This window comes from Balaenoptera ricei, chromosome 9 (genome assembly GCF_028023285.1).
Source record: "Balaenoptera ricei isolate mBalRic1 chromosome 9, mBalRic1.hap2, whole genome shotgun sequence".
Lineage (NCBI taxonomy): Eukaryota > Metazoa > Chordata > Mammalia > Artiodactyla > Balaenopteridae > Balaenoptera > Balaenoptera ricei.
In genome coordinates this window covers 96,245,989-96,269,449 of record NC_082647.1, presented here as the reverse complement: position 1 = coordinate 96,269,449, position 23,461 = coordinate 96,245,989, and the positions used below count along the sequence as shown (strand labels likewise).

General features: G+C 46.4%; 1 protein-coding gene across 11 annotated transcripts in view; it reads left to right on the top strand.

The window, feature by feature from the left end:
• Positions 1 to 10,029, top strand: part of ATXN7L1 (ataxin 7 like 1) — a 231,740-nt gene extending 221,711 nt beyond the window's left edge. For 6 of the 11 annotated variants that reach the window (XM_059934154.1, XM_059934150.1, XM_059934158.1 and 3 more), the window contains one exon: positions 2,511 to 3,789. In XM_059934154.1, coding sequence (XP_059790137.1) covers positions 2,511 to 3,756 — 1,246 coding nt within the window. In that variant the 3' untranslated portion in view covers positions 3,757 to 3,789. Of the gene's footprint in view, positions 1 to 2,510; positions 3,790 to 6,283; positions 6,610 to 8,010 lie in introns of those variants that run through there. The other 5 variants (XM_059934160.1, XM_059934152.1, XM_059934159.1 and 2 more) reach the window with 3 other exon arrangements.
• The last annotated feature ends 13,432 nt before the right edge of the window (positions 10,030 to 23,461 follow it).

The window sequence follows — 23,461 nt, the reverse complement described above, 5'->3', positions numbered from 1 at the left end:
ATGCCAGCTGGCAGGGGAGGATGGGCACTGTAATTTATTCGCATCTGTGGGCTTTTGTATGGGACTTCCCTAGGCCAGCGTGCAAAGCTTCAGCTGGGACACAGCCCGCCAAGCTGAAATCCACTGCCATTTGGCACCTGGAAAAGCACACTAACTGTCTAGCGTGGGGGGAAGGGGTTCCCGGGGATGGTGAGCTGCCACATGCCCCTCTCCCTGCTTCTCCCCCTACCCCTTCTCCCCTCCTGACTCTGCTGTCCATTAAAGATGAGTGGGGAGAGGAAGGAAAGAGGTAGGGAGTATGCAGAAAAAGAGCACCCACCCCAGTGCTGAGTGTCAGCCAGGGCACGCGGAGGACTTCAGCCCTGCCAGTCAGCACAAGCTGAAGCCTGAATGTGTACTCTCTCTAACGGGAAAATAACAAATCAGGACACTCAGAGTAGATCCCAGTTAAGGTCATCGATTGGGGTCCTCTCTAAATGAGCCATCTGGTATTTGTAAATAACTTCTTATTACAAGTCACTGCCAACCCTCCGCCCATATGGACTCCTATCCGTACTTTAGCTGGTACGAAACTTGAGTGAAGGAGAGATTGAGTGCGATGCCTAGAGAATCCCAGGAATCAGTAGCCAGCAGAGACGGTGCGGTGTGCTGACACCACACGCTCTGAGAAATGGGCCCTGGTGCTGTCAGGAAGGGGTTGTGCAGTGCCAGACAGTGCTAAGGGCGTGTTTAGACCTTTTCGATCTGATTAATGGGAGTCCTTGCCTGGCATGTACAGTTATGTTGCTGCTGAGAATTCACCTGCTCACCCATCCAGCACCCACCCATCCATCCATTCATTCAGTCATTCATTCATTGCAACAACTACCACTAATGGAGCCCCAGTTTAGCGTTGACAGGATCTTTTACCCTCTTTAGGCTCGAGAGAAAATAGATTTTCAAACACCGTCACAGCCACAATGGGTTTGGCAATATTTTTCTCCTATATTTGATCTCCTCAGTCTGACGTTTTCAAGGACACTGCGCTTATATATTCAAGGCTTCCTCTGGAGTCCACCCTAGAGATGGAAGCCATGGGCTTCACCAAATGGCAGGCAGAAAACTGCATCCTCAAAGAGAGCAGGGCTAGGAGGGGCGTTTCCTCCTCAGCGGGGCCTCTTTCCGGGGCTCCCTGCCCCGTCCCGATGCTGCAGCTGGGAGGGTGGCCTCCGAGGAGAGAAGGGAGGCCCCATTTCACACCTGCCCGCCTTCAAGAGCTGTTTTCCAAGAAGCAGAGCTCGTTCCTAATTTCTGGGGAGCCCAGCTACACGGAACATGATTTCCAGCAGAACCAGGGAGTGGGGAGCAAGGTGAGAAACAGGAAAGAACCAGTTTGAAAATATTCACCTGGCTCCTGAGGTCAGTATCCTTTCCTGAGAAGTCAGGGACATGGTGACCCGGAGGCCCCTGTTCTCCTCTCAGTCCCCAGAGTAGCAGCAACATGGCCCCAAGCCATGGTGTGGAAGTAGAAGCTGTTTCCAGCACACGTCGAAAGAAGGGGTTTGCGGGGAGGCCCCCCAGAGTAACCCACCACCTGGGGCTGGCCTGGGCCCCACGGAGCGTGAGGCAGGGAGCTTGCTCCCAGGTACCCCCAGCTTTCAGGAAGACCTCCGCCCCATTCATATGCTCGCCTGCATTTATCTTCCGAACAAGCTAGAAATTCCTGATCCCCTCCTCTGAATCCCTGAGGGTCCCTGTACCCTTCCCGCTTCCTAACAGCGGGACAGGAAGACCTGCTGAAGGGCAGCCTTACCCCAGAGATAGCTCCTGAGAGATCGCTGAGGCAGGGTGAGGTGAAGGGGGAAGAAAACAGAGCCAGCAGCCGGGAGCTAACGTGGAAGTGCCTCTCTACAGGGTAACCCAGAGGCTGCAGGCAGCGAGGGCAGGGGGACTCTGGCCTGTGAGGAGAGCGGTGACTCCCCGATCTCCTCCCCGTCAAGAGCAGGGTGGGGAGGCAGGGCCCAGGAGGGGTGGGAGGCCCTGAGGGGCAGGGGCTGCAGGGGTGCAGGGGACGCTCTGGCCCACGTGTGCAGGTGGCCAAGCCCCGTCCTCATGCCTCTCACTTCAAGCCAGGACCTGAGTGTGAAATGACCCCTTCTCGTTAAAAATCACCTTCATCACTGCCAGGGGCGAAAAACACAGAGGGGGATACTGCTGGGGAAGTTTCTATTCTAAATAACATTCGCCTTTTATTCGTGAACCCAAATCAGCCATTATCCAGTAGCCAAGCATGGAGAAAAGGATCTGAAAACCTGAGAGTGATTAAAGCTAGGTTGCTGGATGTTGCAATGGGGGGGAACCATAAGGAAGGGCCATAATTCAGATTTTGCCATCCTTCAAGGCTTCATTTTCCATTGTCTGGTTCCGCCAGGGTTTTCTCTGTAGCCCTGATGCTCACACTTAGTCGAGCTTCTGGAGCAATGCCAACCCTATTTCTCACTGTTTCTCTTTCACTCTTCTCTCATGTTTAGGAAGATCCCTCCTGCGGCAGATAGCCCCATGCCCTCGCCAGCAGCCCACATCACCACCCCTGTTCCAGCATCCGTTTTACAGCCTTTCAGCAACCCCAGTGCTGTGTATCTTCCTTCAGCTCCCATCAGCTCGAGACTCACCTCTTCTTACATAATGACATCAGCCATGCTCTCAAATGCAGCTTTTGTGACATCGCCGGACCCGAGCGCCCTCATGTCACACACCACAGCTTTCCCTCATGTGGCCGCAACCCTCAGCATCATGGACTCAACCTTCAAGGCCCCATCCGCCGTGTCCCCGATACCAGCTGTCATCCCTTCCCCATCCCACAAGCCATCCAAAACCAAAACCAGCAAATCCTCAAAAGTCAAAGACCTGTCCGCCCGTAGCGACGAGTCTCCAAGTAACAAAAAGAGGAAGCCGCAGTCTTCGACTTCCGCCTCTTCCTCCTCTTCCTCCTCCTCCTTATCCCTGCAGACGTCCCTCTCGTCCCCATTATCAGGGCCCCACAAAAAGAACTGTGTTTTGAATGCCAGTTCAGCTTTGAACTCCTATCAGGCAGCCCCTCCCTATAACAGTCTGTCTGTGCACAACTCAAACAATGGGGTGAGCCCACTCAGTGCCAAACTGGAGCCCTCAGGACGGACCTCGCTGCCCGGTGGCCCTACGGACCTAGTGAGACACATGGGCTCGGGGGGCGGCAGCAGTGACTCCTGTCCCCTCTCTGTGCCCTCCCTTGCAGGGGACCTCTCTCTGGCCTCACACAATGCCGTGTCTTCTCTGCCCCTCTCTTTTGACAAATCAGAAGGAAAAAAGCGTAAGAACTCAAGTTCTAGTAGCAAAGCCTGTAAAATCACTAAAATGCCTGGAATGAATAGCGTTCACAGAAAGAACCCACCCAGCCTTCTCGCACCGGTGCCCGATCCCGTTAACAGCACCTCCTCTCGGCAGGTAAGGGACCCGTCCATCCAGGAGCCTTCGGGCACCGCCCGGGGATGGTGGGAGGGGGAGCCGGGCAGCGGCCCCCGCTTAGCCACGTGGCCCAGGCAGGTGGCCCACACAGGTAACGCAAGCGTGAGTCCCATCCTCGTTCTCCCCGTGGGCAATTCCACCCTCTGCTCTGAGAGCAATTTATCTAACAGATACTTTGTACAGTGCCCACGCACTAGGCACTGTTCTGAGTCCTGTATGAGCATCACCTCATTTAATCCTCACGACAACCCAGCGAGGTTGATGCAGTTGTAATCACCACTTTACAGATGAGCAAACTGAGACACAGAGAGGTTCTGAGTTCCGTCACCTCACTCTAGTGTATATCTGGAGTTCTGAGGACGATATCATTGACGAGGTCTGTTGCCAAGCAGTTTTATCTGATCTATTGGCATCCCCTTAGGAAGAACCTGAGGCCCAGCCAGGTTAAGTGATGACCTGGGTCCCACCTGGGGGGTGGGAGCGCATGCTTCTGGTGACTATTCTTCTCACTTTACCAGGCTCCCTACTCCTAAGATAACCCTTTCCTTCCTAAAGTATCACTGCAGCTCACACCAACTGGCATAGAAGTGTTCAGGGCCACTGTACACAGAGGAGGGTGTACCGTGAGGGGAGCTGGGGGAATGGGACATGATCCAAGAAGAACACGTGTTTCTTTCCCTTGAGCCCTGTTCTCATCCTCAAGTCTAGTCTTCCTCTCGAGCTGGGAAGGCTGCTTAGGAAACCCTCCCACCCGACTGTTTGTGTGTAGAGGAGGGAGCAAAGGCGGGTAGGGGGCAGCCTGGGGTCTCTTCGAGCTGAGTCCAGCGGGAGGGACCTCCCAGGACAGCGTGCACGGATGGTAGCAGCAGCCCCAGGCCGACAGCCACAGAATTCAGTGGGCCAGCCCTGTCTGGGGATGGGGACTTTGGAGACATGAGAGGCAGTTGTTTAAAAGATGTTTTCATGTTTTGCATCATCTTTGTGTGAGACTTGTTAAAACTTCATGAAGAGAACCTCTTGAGGGGGATTCACAAAACACAGGTAAACACACAAGAAACAGCAAGTTTGGATCTCAAGGGCCAGACAAGCTGCAACCGAGGCCCAGGTTGTGGCACTGGGGGATGGACATAGGTCCTCTCATCAGAGCCCAGGCACTCGCACACATCTGCAGTTCCAGGGGTGCAGGGGACGGGACCAGCACCCACAGGGTCCCCCCGAGACTAAACTACTGGTTGGTGCCACCTCCAGGTCTCAGGATGGAGGGCAGATCCAGGGCTTCCTAAACTTGAACGTGCACATGAATCACTGGAGGGTCTCAGTAAAATGCACATTCTGAGTCAGCAGGCCTGGGGCGGAGCCTGAGAGTCTGCATTTCTAACAGGCTCTAGGCAGTGCCACTGGAGTCCAGGAGTCCCCGCACTGGTGTGCGGGCCACACCCTGAGCAGCAAGGCTATAGTGTCATCCGTTTTCGATGAAGTTCTAGCAGCTAACACTTACTTATGGGATGGGGTCTGTTCCAAGCACTTGATATATTCATTTGATCGTCACCTGTTATTACCCCCATTTTACAGATGAGTAAACCGAGGCACAGGAAGGTTAAGCAATGTGCCCAAAGTCACACAGCAAGTAAATAATAGGTCTGGGATTTACACCCAAGTAATTTGGCTCTGGGGTCTGGGCTTTTCACCTCTGTGCCTCTGTATTGAGTAAATGTGGCACTGTTGATTCTTTCGTGTGCCAAGACCATATGAAATGTTTAGTAAGCATGATGAATTAGTCAAAAACAGTGATGAAAGGAGCAGACAAGCCTCCTTCAGAGAGTGCTCATCAGGAGGGAAATCAAAAAGAGCTGGTGAATTTAATGGCTGCCTTGGATCTAGTCAATACTGGTTCTCCAATGCAGCTGATACCTGGGTGCTTGTCACCAGGCCATTAAGAAAAGGCTTTGTCCAGGGTCACCAGGTGTTGGGGGAAGGCCTTTGGAATCTGTGCTGCTTCTGTTAGGAGATTGGGAGAGGCATGGCATGAGATTGAGAAATTCAAGGTAAACGCGCTTTGGGGACTAACTGGGGATCTATTGAATTGTATCGGGTGGTGTAAGGCCAGAATTTGCCACAGAGATACTAAATCGTACAAAAAACAAGACTGCGAACATAAGGCAGACGTCTTTACGCAAAGGCGAGTTGAAGTAGAGGATGGGCTCTTCATAGGAGCTGCCTGCGTAACGTACTCCGCGGAGGACCCAGCCCACCGCGAGCCCAGGTTCGATCACGAGAAAGGGGAGGAGCCTGACGGCCACGCCCCCTCGCCCCCAGGGCAGCGTCTTAGGACCGACCCGCTCAGGCTCCCAGTGGAAGGCGAACACCCATGCTTCTTGCCATTTTTCTTAAGAACAGCAAGGAGTGAGCCGGGAAAACTGACTCAGAAAAAGACGCAGGCATTTATTCCCAGCTGGCCCAGGGGAGTCTGGGCTCGAGACGAGATGGGTCTGGGACTGCAGTCACAGGTGGGAAAGCTGGGCCTCCTCCCGGAAACTTGCAGTCTGCGCATCTGGGAAGCGGATTAAGATTTCCCCTCCGTTCCACGTTCCCTCTGGGATGAGGGGGGCGTCATCAAGGCCCCCCCGAAACATACTTATTTTCTCTGCCGTTTAAGATGGAAACACGAGTTCCACACAACGGGAGGAGAGCCAGCGAGGTACCGCGCAGTCTCCCCCTTTCCCCTGGCGACTCGTGGTGTCGGTGGGTCTCTCCCAAGCTGGCTCCCGTGTCTGAGTAGGGCTTCACTGGTGTCTTTCAGGTTGGGAAAAATAGCAGCCTAGCTTTGTCACAATCCAGTCCTTCAAGCATATCCAGCCCAGGACACAGCCGACAGGTAAGTTACTGGGGGGCAGAAGTCCATAGGCTCATCAGCAGGGTGGAAAGAACGTGGGCTTTGGGGTCAGACCCTGGTTCAAATCTCACGTCAAGAAAATGGCTACCTGGCTTCTAACGCTAGACCTCCTCGTAATTAGCTGTGTGCCCTTGGGCAAGTTACTTAATTTCTCTGTGCTTTAGTTTCCTCGCCTATAAGGTGGGGATCATTATGGCCCCTATCTCATAAGGCTTTTGTGAGGATTAAATTAATTTATAGACATAAAGCCCCTGCAAAATGCCTGAGACCTAATACAGGTATTAGCTTTTACTGTTAGCAGCTGTATGATATTAGGCAGATTACTTCTCTGAGTCTCACTTTTTTCATCTCTTAAATGGCAAAATCGATGCCTACCTCCTAAGGTTATGAAAATAAGATGCTGTTGACTGAAGGGCTTTGCTCAGGGCGGACATTGGTCGGCGCTTTCTTGAGGCCTCTGGTGAGCTGTAGCTACCGTTCAGGATGTGGTTTTCATGGTGGGACTATTCGGGGTAGAGTTAGGAGTTTTTATAAGCTCGAGGTGTGAAAACAGTCAGTATAGAAGTGATTTTCTCCAGCGGAGTGTGTGCACGTCTGGAGGAGGCCAGGGAGGGTAGGTGAGTAGGGTCGTGTGTGTTCTACATGGTGGGAAAAAATACATATATGGCTGTTACGTTGTCTTAGAAGAGCCACAGGTTTCATAGATACCAAATTACAGTGTGCGTTTCTGTACTTTGGCCTTTGGAGTTTCCCCACAAATCTTGGGTAGAGTTTGGGTGAAGGTTATAGGGAACGGTTTTGTATCCTCAGATCTCCACCATTTTGAGTCACTTGGGCCCATCTGTGCCGGAGCACCTGCAGCCCCCTCTCTGTGTAGGGTCGGGGAGGGAGGGCAATCTGCCTGTTTACGGCAGGCCTCCTGCACCGGTTGCTGAGTGCACCTGGAGACTCCACTTTGACCCTTAGCAGGCACGTGTGCAATCGCCCACAACTCCAGGCACACCTGCTGGGAACCCACAACGCTAGGCGTCAGCCTAAATGAACGTAATGATACCAACACCTGCCGTTTGTTGAGCCCTTCCTCTGTAGGCGCCGCGCTCTGCCCCTCATGTACATTACATAACCTTTCAACCTTTTAACAACCTGGTCAGGTTGGGGACCAATTGGTTATCCTCATTTTATAGATGAAGATGAAGGAACTTGAACCAAAACCTGTATGTCCAAAGCCTCTGTGCTTAACCCAGCACTATACCTTTTTCCTTAGGTAATTTTCCATGCTGTCTGCGGGTTAGTTAGGAAAAGAGAGACTAAAAAAAAAAAAAAAAAAAAACAGAGAAACAAAGACAGATTAGTTATCCCGGTCCTCCCTCCTGGAGAGGAGCTCCCTGAAGCCCCAGGATTTGCCCCCTTGCTTTCCTGCACAGCCAGGATCTTTGTGCCTACCTTCCATTTACAGAGTCCTTTACTTCCATCACCTCATTCGCTCGTCACAGCTGGCTTTTGCCGAATGCAGGAGGTGGGATGGTATCCTTTTAGTTATAGATGAGGAAACTGAGACTCCCTTCTTGAATTCTTGTGGGTAATCCCAAATGTATGTTTTGGAAACAAGCTTTTTCTTTTCTTTTCTTTCCTAGAAGACCACAAACAGAACGGGCAGGATAAGGACTCTTCCATAACAAGACTATGAAGCCACTTCCAAACCAATGCCTGGCCACGGGACCTCCCCCCAGGAGGCCAAGGCCAGGGGAGGGAGGGGAGTGGGCAGTGGGGAAGAGTCTGTTTCCTGTGCCCTGCCTGTGGCTCTGGCCTTTCTTCTTCTTTTTTTAATTGACCAATTTTTAGTTTTGAGGAAAAAGAAAAAGGCAAAAAGAACGTGAATTTGAGATTTACAGAAAACAATACCAGTGTTTGGTTTCCGTTCTTGCCACGTGTATACCTTCTTCCAAGTTTGGGGTCCCTCCTCTAGCTTCTGATGCTGCTACTGCATCATTTTGCTCCAGCCACAAGAGCAGACATTGTAGAATGTCCGTTCCTGGTTGGCATCGTCTGGAACTCTTGAACTTGAGCATGTGCAGTGCTCCTTTCCTTGCCCTCTCCCATCCTTCCCTTCTGTCCCCTCCTACCTGCCACTCTCTGGGTCCCCACTGACCATCAGAGGTGCGGGCTCTCAAAACCTCCCTCTAGACAGCCTGCTGCATCGGGGGCGGTTACTGGGGAGCAGCCCGTGTTTGGGGAGCCTAGAGCAGAGAGCTGGAGGGTGGACGAGGGCCCTCATCAGGTTTCTAGGACGCACCAGCACAGAGGAGCCAGATGCAGAGTTGAGAACAGCAGCCATTTAATGATGGGGCTTACTCAGTACCACTATCCAGCTGTGCAGCTCGGAGAGGATGTCCTGGGTTAGGGACAGGGGCAGGAATGGACCCGGGAGGTGGCAGGAAGAAGGGCCTGGGGGTAGGAGGAGATATCCTCAAAAGATGGTGGGAACTGGGTGACTGTGATCATCTGAGCGTGTTAGGAATCCATGCTGCAAAATCCCTTCCAGGGCACCGTGTACAAGGGCGCAAAGCTGGGCGAGTCACGGGGAGGAATCCCAGGGAATAGGGCACAAGACCTCAGGAAGCCACTCAGGAAGAGGCACAGTGCCCACCGCTGTGGAAGGTCTCAGGCTGCCCTCCGGGGCGCTGCCAGAGGAGAAAAAGCAGAGCCGGAAGGAAAGGCCTGAGGGAAAGCTGCCATGGAGGGTTAATTGCCCAACGGCTGGTGATTGGTGAGAATAATTACTAGCATTGCCCAGCCACCTCCATGCCCTGGGCCCGAGGGCCCCGTGGACTCAGCACACCCATAGATCAGCTCATGCTAGGTTGTCAGAGGCCACCACTCCGATACAGCCAACCCAGGAAGGAGTGGTAAGGCCACTGCTTATGGAGAAGAGCCATTTGGAAGATCCGGAAGGGAGAAGCTGGAGGCCTGCAGCTATAAAAACTGTTCACACTGGAGTTTTGAAAGAAACCAATACCATAAGCTCTAATTGGGAATCATAGTCAAGAAAGGAATTCACCGTATAAAATAAGTGTTCTGTGCTATGAATCATGTAACTTTGTATACAGTATAACGGCAGAGATACCAGGAGGTTTTGCTTCATCCCTAAGTCAGAAATGAATGCCAGTTTTGCAGCTGGACATAAACCCTCATCCCCACCCTGAAGTTCTCCTTTTCTTTCCCATTCCCCCCAAACCCAAGGATCAGACTACTGTTAAATTTCACCGTATGATTGGATTTTGCAAAGACGGGAGGCAAATGGAGTGATTTGCATCAATGGAATTGCACTGACAGTGTTTCTTAATAGGATTACTAAAATTTTTAATATAAAATGAAGATTTTTTTAAAAATCAGGAGTTGATATTAGGTACTAGGACATTAGTTCAGATGATTTCATTTTTATTTCTACAGTGTTAAAAGTGCACTTATATGCTGGTTTATTTCCGTCTTGGGAAAAAGAGACTGCAAATTGAAGGGAAGATTGTTACTTTTTCTTTTTTTAAAAAAAAAAAAGGTTAAGGCAGATTTTAAGACTTATAAATGTTTAAGAAATTATAAACAAGGTTAGACCCTTTGAAAAAAAAGTTTAGAAGATATTCTTAAAGTAAATTTTTATAGTGTTAATTTTGTAATAATTTATGTTTTACTATATTACAGAGCTAACTGACCAGAATAGTTTCAGAAACAATATGAAACTTAGGAAAGTTGAAGCAACGTTTATATTTTTAAAATGTTCTTTGAATTATGTTTTTATTGTACATTTCTTCAGACTGAAAAGTATGTACATATCTTTGTTATTTTTGCACAATTTTCGTCTCGTTCGGTTTTAGAAGTCTGGTTTTTTTTTTATAATTTATTTTGAGTTGTAATACTTGCAGGAGTAAAAACAAAAAAAAATCTCAGCAACAAAATAACCCTCTGATATATAAACTCTTACACTCAAAGAAGGAAAACAAAAGTTGAGAGATTAAGTGGCTGCTTCTGAGAAATAATGTCTCAACAGGGACTAAAGGAGCAATTCAATGGATTTTAAACGTTTTAGCTCTCTACATCTTGAATTGCAAGCTGGAATAAAGAGGCTCCCCACCGAATGCTGCTTACTTGGTGAAAGACTGGCTCTGACCAAGGTGAGGACATTTCTGGAAAACTGAGCAAAAAGGGAAAACCCACGGTGTTTCTTCCTTCACAGTCAACTACAGGTTTACTTTATAATGATGTATTCAAAACTCACAGCTTGAAAAATGGAATGCAAATAAAAGGTTTTCTTTCGGTTTGTTTGAATGGAGTTCAACTGGACCAGCCTATAAAGCATTATTAGGGGGATATCATTTGGGTACTTCTGTTCTGCACACCCCACCTAGCCCTCTCTCCCAAGCCCCTTGACTGCACACACCCCCATCTGCCTGAAGATCTCGTGACTTGTCGCCAGCCATAGAGGCTCGAAAGCTCTGGTTGTTAAAGCGTAACACAATGCATAGACCTGTCAGCCATAAAAAAAAAAAAAAAAAAAAAAAAAAGCGACCTGGATAACTTGTATGCCTTCTTTTGTATCAATGTACCAATTGTAAATAATGCTGATCAACCTTTGTAGAGAATAGTTTATACAGCATATTCTATTATTGCTGATTCTCAGTGAACTCTTGTTTTAAAAAAGGAAAAAATGAAATTTTCTATTTACACCTTCTATTTTGTTATGCTGTCGGCCCATGGCACTTTAACAAAACTCTGTGGGTTTTACTTAGCTGGTCAGTCATGGGGTATATTCAATAACTGTTGTTGCACAGACGAGAATTTGCACCTGCTCACTTGTCCTTTCCTACTACCGATTTTAGAACCTTTTCCAGAAGAATTTTGAAGAAAGCATGTCCAAACATTCTAAACAAATGCCACACTTGTGGAGTGGGTTTCTTTTCTACAATCCATATTTTGTAACACTAAGTATTTTCCTTCTTTGTCCTGCATCTTTATGTATTAGCACTATCAGATAGAATTCATTCCATGCCTGTGATATTGTAAGCAGAATAAATGTCTAAAGTAGGTGTAAATAGTAAATCCTATGGCTTACAGTTTTAAAAAGGAAAGAACAAACATGTATCTATTGATACTGCCGTGGTTCAGCACCAGGCCTGGAGACATTCTCCAGTGAGCAATTGTATTTTTTTTTTTTTTTTTTTTTTGCTTTTTTTTTTTTTTTTTTTGGTAACATGGCTTTGTAAATAAAATAATTTATATGTTTGTAAAACAGTCTTCGGGTTTTCATAAAATTTAGATTTGGGGTATTTTTTATTCTTCTGGGTGTACGTGTCCTCACGAGACAAGCGTTCCTCCTAGAACCCACATTTAAGGTGTAGAAGAGAGCGAAGTCATTCAACAGATATTTACGGAGCATCCCATCTGTGGCTGCCCCCCGAGCTAGGCGCTCTGCTCAGTGATGAGAAACAGACATAGTCCCAGCTGCTTGCGGAAGGCACCCTGGCGGAGGAGACGGTACATAAATAAACACACGATCCCATGTGTAATTACAGATTGTGACAAATTCAATGGTAGAAAGAATTGAGTTCTGTGAGAGAGAAAAATAACAGGAGAAACTGACGTAAAATGGGTTGGGGGTTGTGATCAGGGAGTTCCCTCTGAGGAAGTAAGCTGAAGGCAGAAAGTGTTGGGGAGATAATCCCAGGCAGAGGTGGTCCACGGTGGGAAAAGCCTGGTAAGTTCTTGGAACCTAAGGAACACGCACTGTGGACAGAGCAGGGAAAGGGGGTGGACAGAAGGCATGGCAAGGTCACAGAAGGCCTCCTAGAGTTTGGATTTTTGTGTTCAATTCAGTGGGAGTCCTTCAAAGGGCTTTACGTAAGGGCATGGCGTGATCTGATCTGTTGAAAGATCTCTAGCTGCTGTGTAGAGAATCCATCGGAAGTTGTTGCAAGAGACCCAGTGAGACATAGTGTTCATGTAGTCCCAGGATGGTGACAGTAGATCTGAAAAGAAGTGAGTGGAGTCAAGATCCATTTTACATATTAAATTGACAAGACTGGTTTAGGAATTGGATGTGAGAGTAGGAGAAAGAATGACTCCCAGGTTTCTGCTAGAGCAAGTGTATTAGGTGGAGATGCCATTTCTTCAGATGTGGAAAACCAGAGGAAGAACAGGGTTTGGGGAAGGGGGGGTGGCAAAAGGAATGTTTCATGAAGATCAGAAGTTCTGTTTTGCACATGTATGTTTGCTCACATGTGAGATTACCGTGAAACCTCTAAGCTGCTGTGTCAAGAAGGCGTGGGATACACATGGCTGGAGCTCTCAGCAGGTCTAAGTTGGAGGCATCAACTTGGGAATCTTTGTTATATGGATGATATTTAGAGCCACAGGTATGGATGTGATTACTAGAGAAGATGGAGAAGACGAGCAGACATTTGGAGGTTAGGTAGAAGCAGAAAAGCTTTCAAAGAACTCCAAGAGGAAGCGTTCACAAAGAGAAGAGAGAACCCGATAGACAGTGGTTCCCTGGAAGCGAGGACTGTAAGATGCTTCAAGCAAGGAGAAGTCAGCTGAGTTAAGTACTGTTGCAGTATGGGAGAGAGATGGTGTTTAGTCTGGGGTTCTGCAGCATGGAGGTCTTTGGTGACTGTTAACAGTCTCCTAGGGCTGTCATAACAAATTGCCACAACTTGGTGGCTTAAAACAACGTAAATTCATTCTCTCAGGGTTCTGGTGCCCAGAAGTTCAAAATCAAGTAGGGCTGCACTTGCTCAAAGGCTGTGGAGGAGAATCCTTCCCTGCCTCTTCCGGTTTCTGGTGATGGCTCGCATTCCTTGGCTTGTAGACTCATCACTCCCATCTCTGCCACCTCCTTCACGTGGCCTTCTCCCCTGTTTCTCCTGGGTTTCAAGCCTCCCACGGCCTTTCTCTTATAAGGACTTAAGGCTCACCCTAAATCCTGGATTATATCCTCTCAAGATTCTTAAGGTAGTTATGTCTTTTTGCAAATAATTCATACCCGCAGGCTCTAAGGGTTACAACTTGGACACAGAGTGACCTTAGCGAAGCAGGTGTGTTGAAGTGGCAGGAGAGTGAAGGAAATTCAGTTGTGTAGACAAGTCTTAAGAAGGTTAGAAGGCACAATGGAGTGTTTGGATTTTGTTCCCTTTTGTTTCTTTTGTTTTTCAAGGGAGAAGGGTCCAGATCATGATTCATATGCTGGTGAGGCTGGGACAATAGGGGAGGGAGAGGGTGATGAAACAGGAGAAAGGGGTGATTTTTTTTTAAAGGGAAGTTTTTGAGAAGGCAGGAGGGAGGTGAACTTGAACACATGTGGACGTATTGGCCTTTCTAGTGCGGAACAATCAACCGAGGCCTATTAAAAATTTTAAGAGTTTATCTGCACAAAAATGGGATTCAAATCAGGCAGCCCCAAACCAGAAGTGGTTAGGAGCTCCACCAACAGGAGCTGGGGTGAGACTTTTATAGAGAAAAGGTGGAAGCAAAGTAAGGTAGGTATTGATTGGCTATAGCTTAAAGCCTAGTTGGCTGTTTGTGATTGATTGTCCCCAGCATTTTGGATTTTGTAACCTTGAGACATTTACAGACTTAGATTATGGTTTGCTTACATAGGCCTCTAGGGCATTAGAGCATCTCAGTCTAATGGCCTCTTTGTTTGACTAACTTAACAGTAGTCAGAAGGACACTTCCTCCAGGGAAATGGGGAAGAAGTCAGCTTGTAGATTCACTGCTGAGAAGATGAGGGGATCCCCATCTGATGGCTTCCATTTTCTCAGCGACCGTGGGGCAAGCCGGGTGTGCCTGAGAGCTCAGAAGAAGTTGGAGAAGAGTAAAGAAAGAATTAAGTAGTTACTAATGAAACTGGATTGCCACACAGCATTGAGAGCACATTTGAGATTTGTGATCAAAGCACAGTCCTGGCATGGTGATGACAGTCTTGGGGAGTGGTTTGAGCGCACCAAGGGTAGAGCAAGGCCGCTTGGGGCCAACACTCTTGGGCAAACTTCGGCAAGTTTCTTAGCGTTTTGCCTCAGGCCTAAGTGTAAATATTTTCACTATTGTACAGAAAAAAAAAAAACCAAAAAACAGAGGAAGCAGCTTTGAAGCTTGAGGAAGCTTCAAAGCTTCACAGAGGAAGCACATTGCACATAAACGTTTGTATAATTGGATTATCCATAGCCACAAAACGTCAGTGTGGCGCTTCTAGCAGCAAGGACATCATTTATCCCTTGGTTCTGAGCTTTGTCTGTGACTGGCCATCCATCACTGCTTTGGCCTGGTGACTTCTAACTCCATTTTGAAGGGAGCCTAGACATCCTATGTTTTCCCAACCTGGAACTCTGAGAAGCCTCAAAGTTAGTCATAGGCTTGGAGAAATCAGTGTGAAAACTGGAAGTAATATTGAAGACCCTCTTCTGCAGGTGAGGAAACAGACACAGACAGGTCAAATGAGGTACCAAGAGCACACAGCTGGCTGACAGGCGAGCCTGTCCCCCCTTCAATCTGGTGCTCTTTCCATTATATTTCCCTGCCTCCTGTAGAAATAAACTCCACCTACCGACTTCTCTTCCTAAGCCCCTGTGGATATTTCCATAAAGGTATTTTATAATTCTATGTGCCTCCTAGTTGGTTTACTCAGGTCTCTAGAATTTATTTTACAATACTTCAGTATTTTTCTCCTTTTGATTTTTCCACTAGGCAATAACTTCTTGCTTTCTGATCTGGTTGGAGCTATTCCAGAATATCAGGTTTAAGGTATCCATGTCACTGAGCAAAGTTCCCCGGAATGTATTTCAATAAGTTTATTTTCTATTCATTACATCTTCATAAGCCATTCAACTAGAAAAGTAAATGAGGAAGGTGTAAAAAAACTGAACGCCTCAAACACTCAATCAGTCCCACGCAAGTCTGAATCATTGCAAAATCACAATGGGAGCCAACAGCTCGGAGGCGCTGCATTTATTGTGACAATTGAAATCACAAATCTGATCTAAGGTCATTAACATTGGAAGGGTTCTCTTAATTTTAGAAGATTCTGGAGCTTTTCTGGATTCCTCCTTTCGCCTTTAAGTATTTCAGTAAGTTTTTTAATCAAAGCAGCATCGTCATCACAAAAGCGTTCGCATCTTCAGGCACCTGAGCTAGCGGCTGCGGGTGGGGGGCTGTGAAAGTAGGAGCTTGCATGGGCTGTATTAGGGTTTTCATTTTCTCTCCACCCACTTCACTTCTCTATTGGATTTCCTAGCTGGCCTTATCACTAACCCCCCTCCACTACCCACCCCCAAATCTCCCCCATGTTCCAGAATAATCCAGATGCAGTGTTGGGGGGCTGGCAGGGAGAGGGTAGCAATTCTGGCACATTATTGGAATAGGGCAAAGGCAGAGCCCCATGGAAGTGAAGAGAACGGAGAGGAAAAACATGATTCCGGGGCTTTTCCTTTGGAAAGAATCAGATGCATGTTTTTGTTTCTGTTTGCAGTTTTTACAAGTCTCTTGGTCCTGTCCAGCTCAATAAACTGAGAAGGTTTGGATCTGTACTAGATGCTCAGTACTGGGCCTGACTGGCTGCTGGACACGCAGAGAGGGTATCTCCTGCAGTGCTCACCGTCCAGCATTTGGAGGATGTTCCCTCCGGGTCCTTGCCGAGCCCAGTACTGTTCAACATTTTAATTAATGAATTGGCATTCAAAGTAACCTTGGTGAATTAAAGCCATGAATACAAACAGACAGATTTATAGAATAGATGTCACCTTTCGGGGGCACAAGGGAGGTTTCTGGTGCTAGCAGTGTTCTGTATCTTGACCTGGGGGCTTGTTAAATGAATAGAATCACGGATGAAATATTTATCTGATTGTGTACTTAAGATTCATTAATTTTACCGTGCACTTTTAAATTTAAAAGTTTACACACAGACACAAAAGGTAAAGGGCAAACTTGGAGCCATAATTGTCTTTGCAGAAAGAAGAAAGTTAGAAGTGGTTTGAGGAGAATACTAATAAGCCCGTTTTCTCCCCAGATCCCCCAGAGGCAGTAGGTACCACAGAGAAGGGGTGCACAATGGGTTGAAAATGGGGAAGAGGGGCTTGAAATCTCACATGAGGTGGTCAGGCCCCTCAGAGCCTCCTTCACCTCCCACATGCAGCCAAGTGGCTACTCTCTCCCCCCACCCCCAGCAGGGGACTGAAAAGTTATTTTCTGGAAAAATTGAATGGGAAGCTGAGATTCAGGATCCAAGGAAACCAGGTCCAGCAGAGAAAGTTACCTTGGGGTGGGATAGGGGGGTGGGATGAGGCACAAGAGTGTCTCTTTTCATCATAAACTGTAGAATTTTAATGTGTTACAAAAATGTGTGTGTTGCTTTGATATTTTAAAAATTCAGATAAGTATATTATCAGGACACCTACACAATGATGAAATACATGGGAGCCATTAGATGATCTCACTTTTGTGTTTCCAGAGTACAATGTTTGGGTCTGGGCTTGGCAGCTTAAAAACACTGGATACAGGACCAGAGAAAAGTGGTGAAAGTGATCGAAAATAGTTGATTACAGTGAATAGTTGTGGAATACACTGTCCTGGAGATGGCTAAAAATGGAATGCTGGGATGGCCTTAAAAACAATCCTCCTTCATAGGGGGACTTTCCCAACAGAGATTTTGTGCTGGTAAAGTTTGGTATGGATTACTATGTGGGTTACATTGACATGCTGGTGCTTTTTCATTCAAAAAACATGTATATTTCATGTTTCCTTGGACTTCAAATTTATCTGTAGGATCCTCTTAAAGGACTGTGTTATCCAAGGTTGTTTGGATCCTAAAACAGTAGCAGGCATACAGTTGGCATACAATAAATGTTTGCTGAGTTAAAAAATGGAGTGGTGTGTTGGTGGTAAATGTCAAACATCCAGCTTTAGGGGTGGCAGGGGAAGCACTTGCTGATTTCTGTAATGTTAATACATCCACCATGACTGATTTCAAGCTATCAGCATGACCTCTCTGAATCCAGAGGGGGAAGAGAAGTGCACATTAACTCCTGTGAGCCTGGGCAAGCCAGCCCCAGCATACAGAGATTTTGGCCAATGCAAAAGACATGCTTATGACCACTGATACTATATCAGTTCACGTTAAACGACAAGAAATAATCTAATCCGTTAGTCAGGCCAACAAGGAGAATTTTGCTATCAGCTGGAAATAACCAACATTCAAATCAACAATTTCTTACCACTTTTTACTTTTTTCTAAAACTTATTCCTGCTTGAAAAGGGCACTGGGGCAAAGCGGAGGTCTTAGTTTCCAAAATTATATCCAAGCAATTATCTTTCTTGTATAAGCAATCCCCACTCTGTGGGCTGTGCTCCAAATGTTTCATTTGGAACCTAATATATTCTTCCACTTAAATGTAATATCAAGGGTGATTAGGTTGCCGGACAACCCACAAAAACCTATAGATCCCACAATGTACCTGAAGTCTGATATCAATGCAGTGGTATTATTTTGGGAAATGCGTCCTCAGTTTCAGCCAGGGAAGACAGGATTGTATGCCACCTGGCTGCTGTCCCGGCTATGAGAGACCACTCCCCGCCACCCTGCCATCTGCCAGGAGAGTAAAGACTTCTGGCCTGCACCCTGAGCAGACTCCCAGCCCTAAGCCATACCTGCACTACTCTGACGTCAAGAAAACAGCTAGAAGGACAGGGATTCCCCTGGCGGTGGTACTGGTGGTACTGGTGGTACTGGCGGTGATGGTGATAGGGGGAAGAGGAGTGAGTAATAACATTACTGATTATGTGTTTTACATCTTTTCTAAGTTAATCCTTACAATAACTCTATGAGGTCGGTAAGATTATTAGCCCCGTTTTACAGATGAGAAAACTAAAGTTCAGAGAGGTCAAGTAATTTGGTCAAGATCACACAGCTGGTAAATGGCAAAGCCTCTTGAGAAAGGGTCCTTAACTCCCCATGTAAACTGTGTATCAATAAATAGGAGATCATCTGAGGTCATCCTTCATACAAATAATTTAGAAGCTCAAAGAATGTTGTTCATAAGTTTTGTTCTGGGCCTCAATTTGGTGGATCTAATGAAAGTTTAAACAGACATAGTCAGTGTGATGGGAGCTAAATTTAGGCTTAGGATATAATATGATGTTCGGAAATGCAGAAGTAGCCTCCAAAATAAAACGGAACAGAAAAAAGAAGAGTTCATGTAAAAACTGGTGAAATCCAGATGAGGTCTATACTTGAGTTAATAGTACTGTACTGATGCTGACGTCTTAGTTTAACAAAGACAGTGTTCTACAGTTATGTTAAGACAGTATCATTGGGAGGAGCCAAAGGAAGATACACTGGAACTCTTTGTACTATTTTGCAACTTCTTGTGAGTCTTAAACTATTCGAGAGGATTTAAAAAAAAAAAATTTCAATGAAGTACTGTAGAGGGGGTACCAAAGCACCAGAGCTATTATCCCAATCTCCTCCTGCGATCCTTTGTACTGTGGCCATGCTGTTGATATTTTCTACATTTTCATGTTTTGTAAAATGGATTTAAATTAGTGTTTTGAGATGTTTTTTAGCATTTTTGCTCTTTTTAGGTTATTGAAGAATGAGGAAAGCTTCTCAGTAGATGAGGCACTATCACAGATAACTGAGTGTTACCATTTCACAAAGACTAACTTTGAGACTTGAGTCCCACAGAACCCTGTGTACCTGTTAAATCACAGTTGCAAAGCTAAAACAGGAGTCCGTGTTAGTTCCACTTGACACAAAGACTAATACGATGTCACTACTAGACCGTGTTCTGGTGGGTTTTTTTTTTTTTAACTCCAAAATTGCAGCTCACCAATAAAGCAACTTGGTGAAAATGAAATTATCAGGTTCCAAACTATGTCTCCCTTATGATTTGCATAAGAACATTAAGCGCATAGTATATATACCTTTAGCTCCTCCTATATTGACATGCAGAACCAAGAACCTATAGTTCTTTAAAGCAGCAACACAAAATCTGAAAGATTAACCAAAAAATCTTTCAATAGGAAACCGTATAGGACAGCCTATGGACGTAGGCTGTAGGATATATTTAGTCACGATTTCCCCCTTCTTCTCATTTCAACAAGGCTATTAAGATAATAATAGTGAACACTTACGTAGCTCTTAGTACATGCCTGGCACCATTTTTTTTTTTTTTTTAAAGACTGTTGCTTTTTTTTTTTTTAATTTTTATTTATTTATTTATTTATTTATGGCTGTGTTGGGTCTTCGTTTCTGTGCGAGGGCTTTCTCTAGTTGTGGCGAGCGGGGGCCACTCTTCATCGCGGTGCGCGGGCCTCTCACCATCGCGGCCTCTCTTGTTGCGGAGCACAGGCTCCAGACGCGCAGGCTCAGTAGTTGTGGCTCACGGGCCCAGTTGCTCCGTGGCATGTGGGATCTTCCCAGACCAGGGCTCGAACCCGTGTCCCCTGCACTGGCAGGCAGATTCTCAACCACTGCGCCACCAGGGAAGCCCCTACACCATTTTTTAAAAAGAGGTTTACATATATTAACTCAGTCCTGAAGACATCCTCTATGAGGTAGATGCACTGTCCCCATTCTGTCCTTGGGGATACTGAGGCAGAGAATTTAGGTGTTTGGCTGAATATCACATAGTTATTAATAGTCAGTGGTCAAACAGAGTGTTAAAGTGAGGCAGTCTGGCTTCAGAGGCCTCTACAGGACACTGCCTCAACATACAATTGCTCAGAAAAAGTGGGCTTCATATATTTCTCCCCTTTAACAGCAACCAAAACTCCTAGTTGAGGCATCTCTAACTTGTCCCTGGTTGACAGAGAAAATGGAGAGAGGGAGTTAGCCCACATTCTGTCCTGGCTACTCATGTCCCCCCACTTTCCCTTTTCTACATACCCTCCCCCAAACACACACACTAACCCTGAGCTATCACTCCAAGTTGACAGGCAGATTGACAAGTCTATCCAGCACCAAAGCCTGAGTTCTTTATGCTAGTGGTCCACAAATGGAGTGACCATGTATTAAGATGGCCTGGGACGTTCCCAGTTTTATGGTTGAAAGCTTCATGGTAATGGACCCCCTCATAGTCCTGGGCAAACCAGGACAGTTGGTCACTCTGTGCTCTAGAACCACTCAGGAAGCTGATAAAAAGCTGTGATGCCTGAGGCAGCCCCCCACCCTTGCGCCCTGGCCCCCAAGGCAATTATATCAGACTCTCTGGGGGGTGAAGGGGCAGACACTGTATTTTTTAATGGCTCCCTGGGAGTTTCCAGTGTGTGTCCTGGGTCGATATGAGCTGTGGGATTATACTAAGCACGAGCTGGGAGCTCCGAGGCTCTTGGGATTCCTGATCAACATTTCCCAGATCTTTTAGCTCAACCCTCATGGGCTGCTATAACACAGGGTCTCAGTCCTGGCTGTCCACTAGGATCTCCTGGGGAGCCTTTAATTACTAGTAATTTGGGAATATAAAATGGTACAGCTGCTTTGGAAAACAGTTTGGCAGTTTCTTAAAAAGTTAAACATACACCTCCCACATGAACCAGTCATCCCCCTCCTTGAGACATTTAACTTAAGAGAAATGAAATCCTATGTTCACACAAAGATCTGTACATGAATAGTCATAGCAGCTTATTTGTAATAGCTCCAAACTGAAAGCAACCCAAATGTCCATCCACGGGTGAACAGATAAATAAATTGTGATATATGCATACTGTGGAATCTTACTCAGCAATAAAAAGGAATGAAATATTGATACATGCAACAACATAGGCGAATCCCCAAAAATAATTATGCTGAGTGAAAGACACCAGACCAAAAAAAAAAAAAAAATATATATATATATATATATATATATATACTGTATGGTTCTATTTATATAAAATTCTAGAAAATGTAATCTACAGTTACAGATTGCAGGTCTGTGATGCCTGGCAATGGGGGTGGGGCAGGGTTAAGAAGGGGTGAGAGGAAGGAGCTAGAAAGGGACACAAGGAAACCTTGGGGGATGATAGATACATTCTTTATCTTGATGACAGTGATTTCACAGATATGTACATACTTCAGAGCTTATCCAAGGGCTTCCGTGGTGGCGCAGTGGTTAAGAATCCGCCTGCCAATGCAGGGGACACGGGTTCGAGCCCTGGTCCGGGAAGATCCCACATGCCGCAGAGCAACTAAGCCCATGTGCCACAACTACTGAGCTTGCGCTCTAGAGCCTGCGAGCCACAACTACTGAAGCCCACACACCAAGAGCCCGTGCTCCACAACAAGAGAAGCCACCGCAATGAGAAGCCCGCCCACTGCAAGGAAGAGTAGCCCCGTCTCGCCGCAACTAGAGAAAGACCGCGCTCAGCAACGAAGACCCAACACAGCCAAAAAACAAAAAAAAACAAAACAAAAAACTTATCCAAGAGTATGCCTTAAATATGTGCAGTTTATTATGTTAATTATACCTCAATAAAGCTGTTCAAATCCACAACAACAAAACTACCCATATTCAGGCCCCATCCCAAAAGATTCAGTCTCCTGGACCTGGAATGGAGCCCAGGCCTCAGTACGTTTTAAGGTACCGTCAGTACTTTCAAAGGTGGTTCAAATGTGCAATCCTGATTGAAAACCACCGCACTGATGCCTGCCACCTGCAGTTACTGCCCCAAACCACTAAAAGGATTAGTCATAATAAGGAGATGGAGGACAGAGTCGAAGAAGTGAGGATGATGACGTCGATGATGATGAGGACTGAAGGCCAAGTTGGCTTATTAAGAGATGGCATTGACAGAGCATAGTTGACTCCACTAGGTGGCATCTGGACACTTCTCTTTAGCACGAGTCCAGGGCAATTGGAGATTCGGGGCCAGAGCTGCCTGAGGTATGTTAAGAGAGGGAGCCCTGAGCAGACAAATGCACCCATGCTTGTTGAAACAGAAAACAATCAGCAACTTGGGAAGATGTCAGGAGGCCAGGTGTCACTTGAAGTTCTAGTGTCATTTGAGGTTCAAAGAGCAGAGCTATTTTATTCAGGGACTGAGTAACTCCTGGAGAGTAAGTAAATGAAGTTCTCAAGGAGATCAAATGTCTTGAGCTTCGTGCACAGAGAAGAAACTCTGTGGCCAGGGCACCAACATGCAGTCCTGAGTAGATTTTTTTAATGTATTAAGTACACATAGGTATAAAGAATCATAATCCAGGGCTTCCCTGGTGGCACAGTGGTTAAGAATCACCTGCTAATGCAGGGGACATGGGTTTGAGCCCATGTGGGAAGATCCCACATGGCGTGGAGCAACTAAGCTCGTGGGCCACAACTACTGAGCCCGTGTGCCACAACTACTGAAGCCTGCACGCCTAGAGCCTATGCTCCGCAACAAGAGAAGCCACCGCAATGAGAAGCCCGCGCACCACAACGAAGAGAAGCCCCCGCTCGCCGCAACTAGAGAAAGCCCGTGAGCAGCAACGAAGACCCAACACAGCCAAAAATAAATAAATTAAAAAAAAATCATAATCCAATGAGCACCTGTGTACCCACGACTCAGGTAAAGAAAATCTTATTACCTTTACCCCTGGAGTCCCCAGGATATTCTTCCACAAACCCATTCCCTTTCCTCTCACCTCCAAGGCAAATACTGTGCTGAATTTTGTTTCATTCCCTTGCATTTCTTAGTAGATCTCCTACACAGGCTTGAATCTGTAAACAATACATTGCTTCATTCTGTAGGTTTTGTGACTTTATATAAATTGATTCATACAGTATATATTCTTGAGGCAATATTATGTTTTTGAGAGTCACCCATATTGTTGCAAGTAGCTACAAACCATGGTTGCAAAGCTTTATATTTATATTGCATTGTGAATATATCACAGTTTTTAAAAAAATCCATTGTAGTTTTGATGACCTTTGGGCTGCTGTGTTTTCTGTCATGCACAGTGCTGCTCTGAACATTCTTGTACATATCTCCTGGTACAGGTGTACAAGAGTTGCTCTAGGCGTGGAATTTCTGAGTCATGGTGTAGAAACACGTTTATGCTACCAAGATAATTCCAAATTGTTTTCCAAG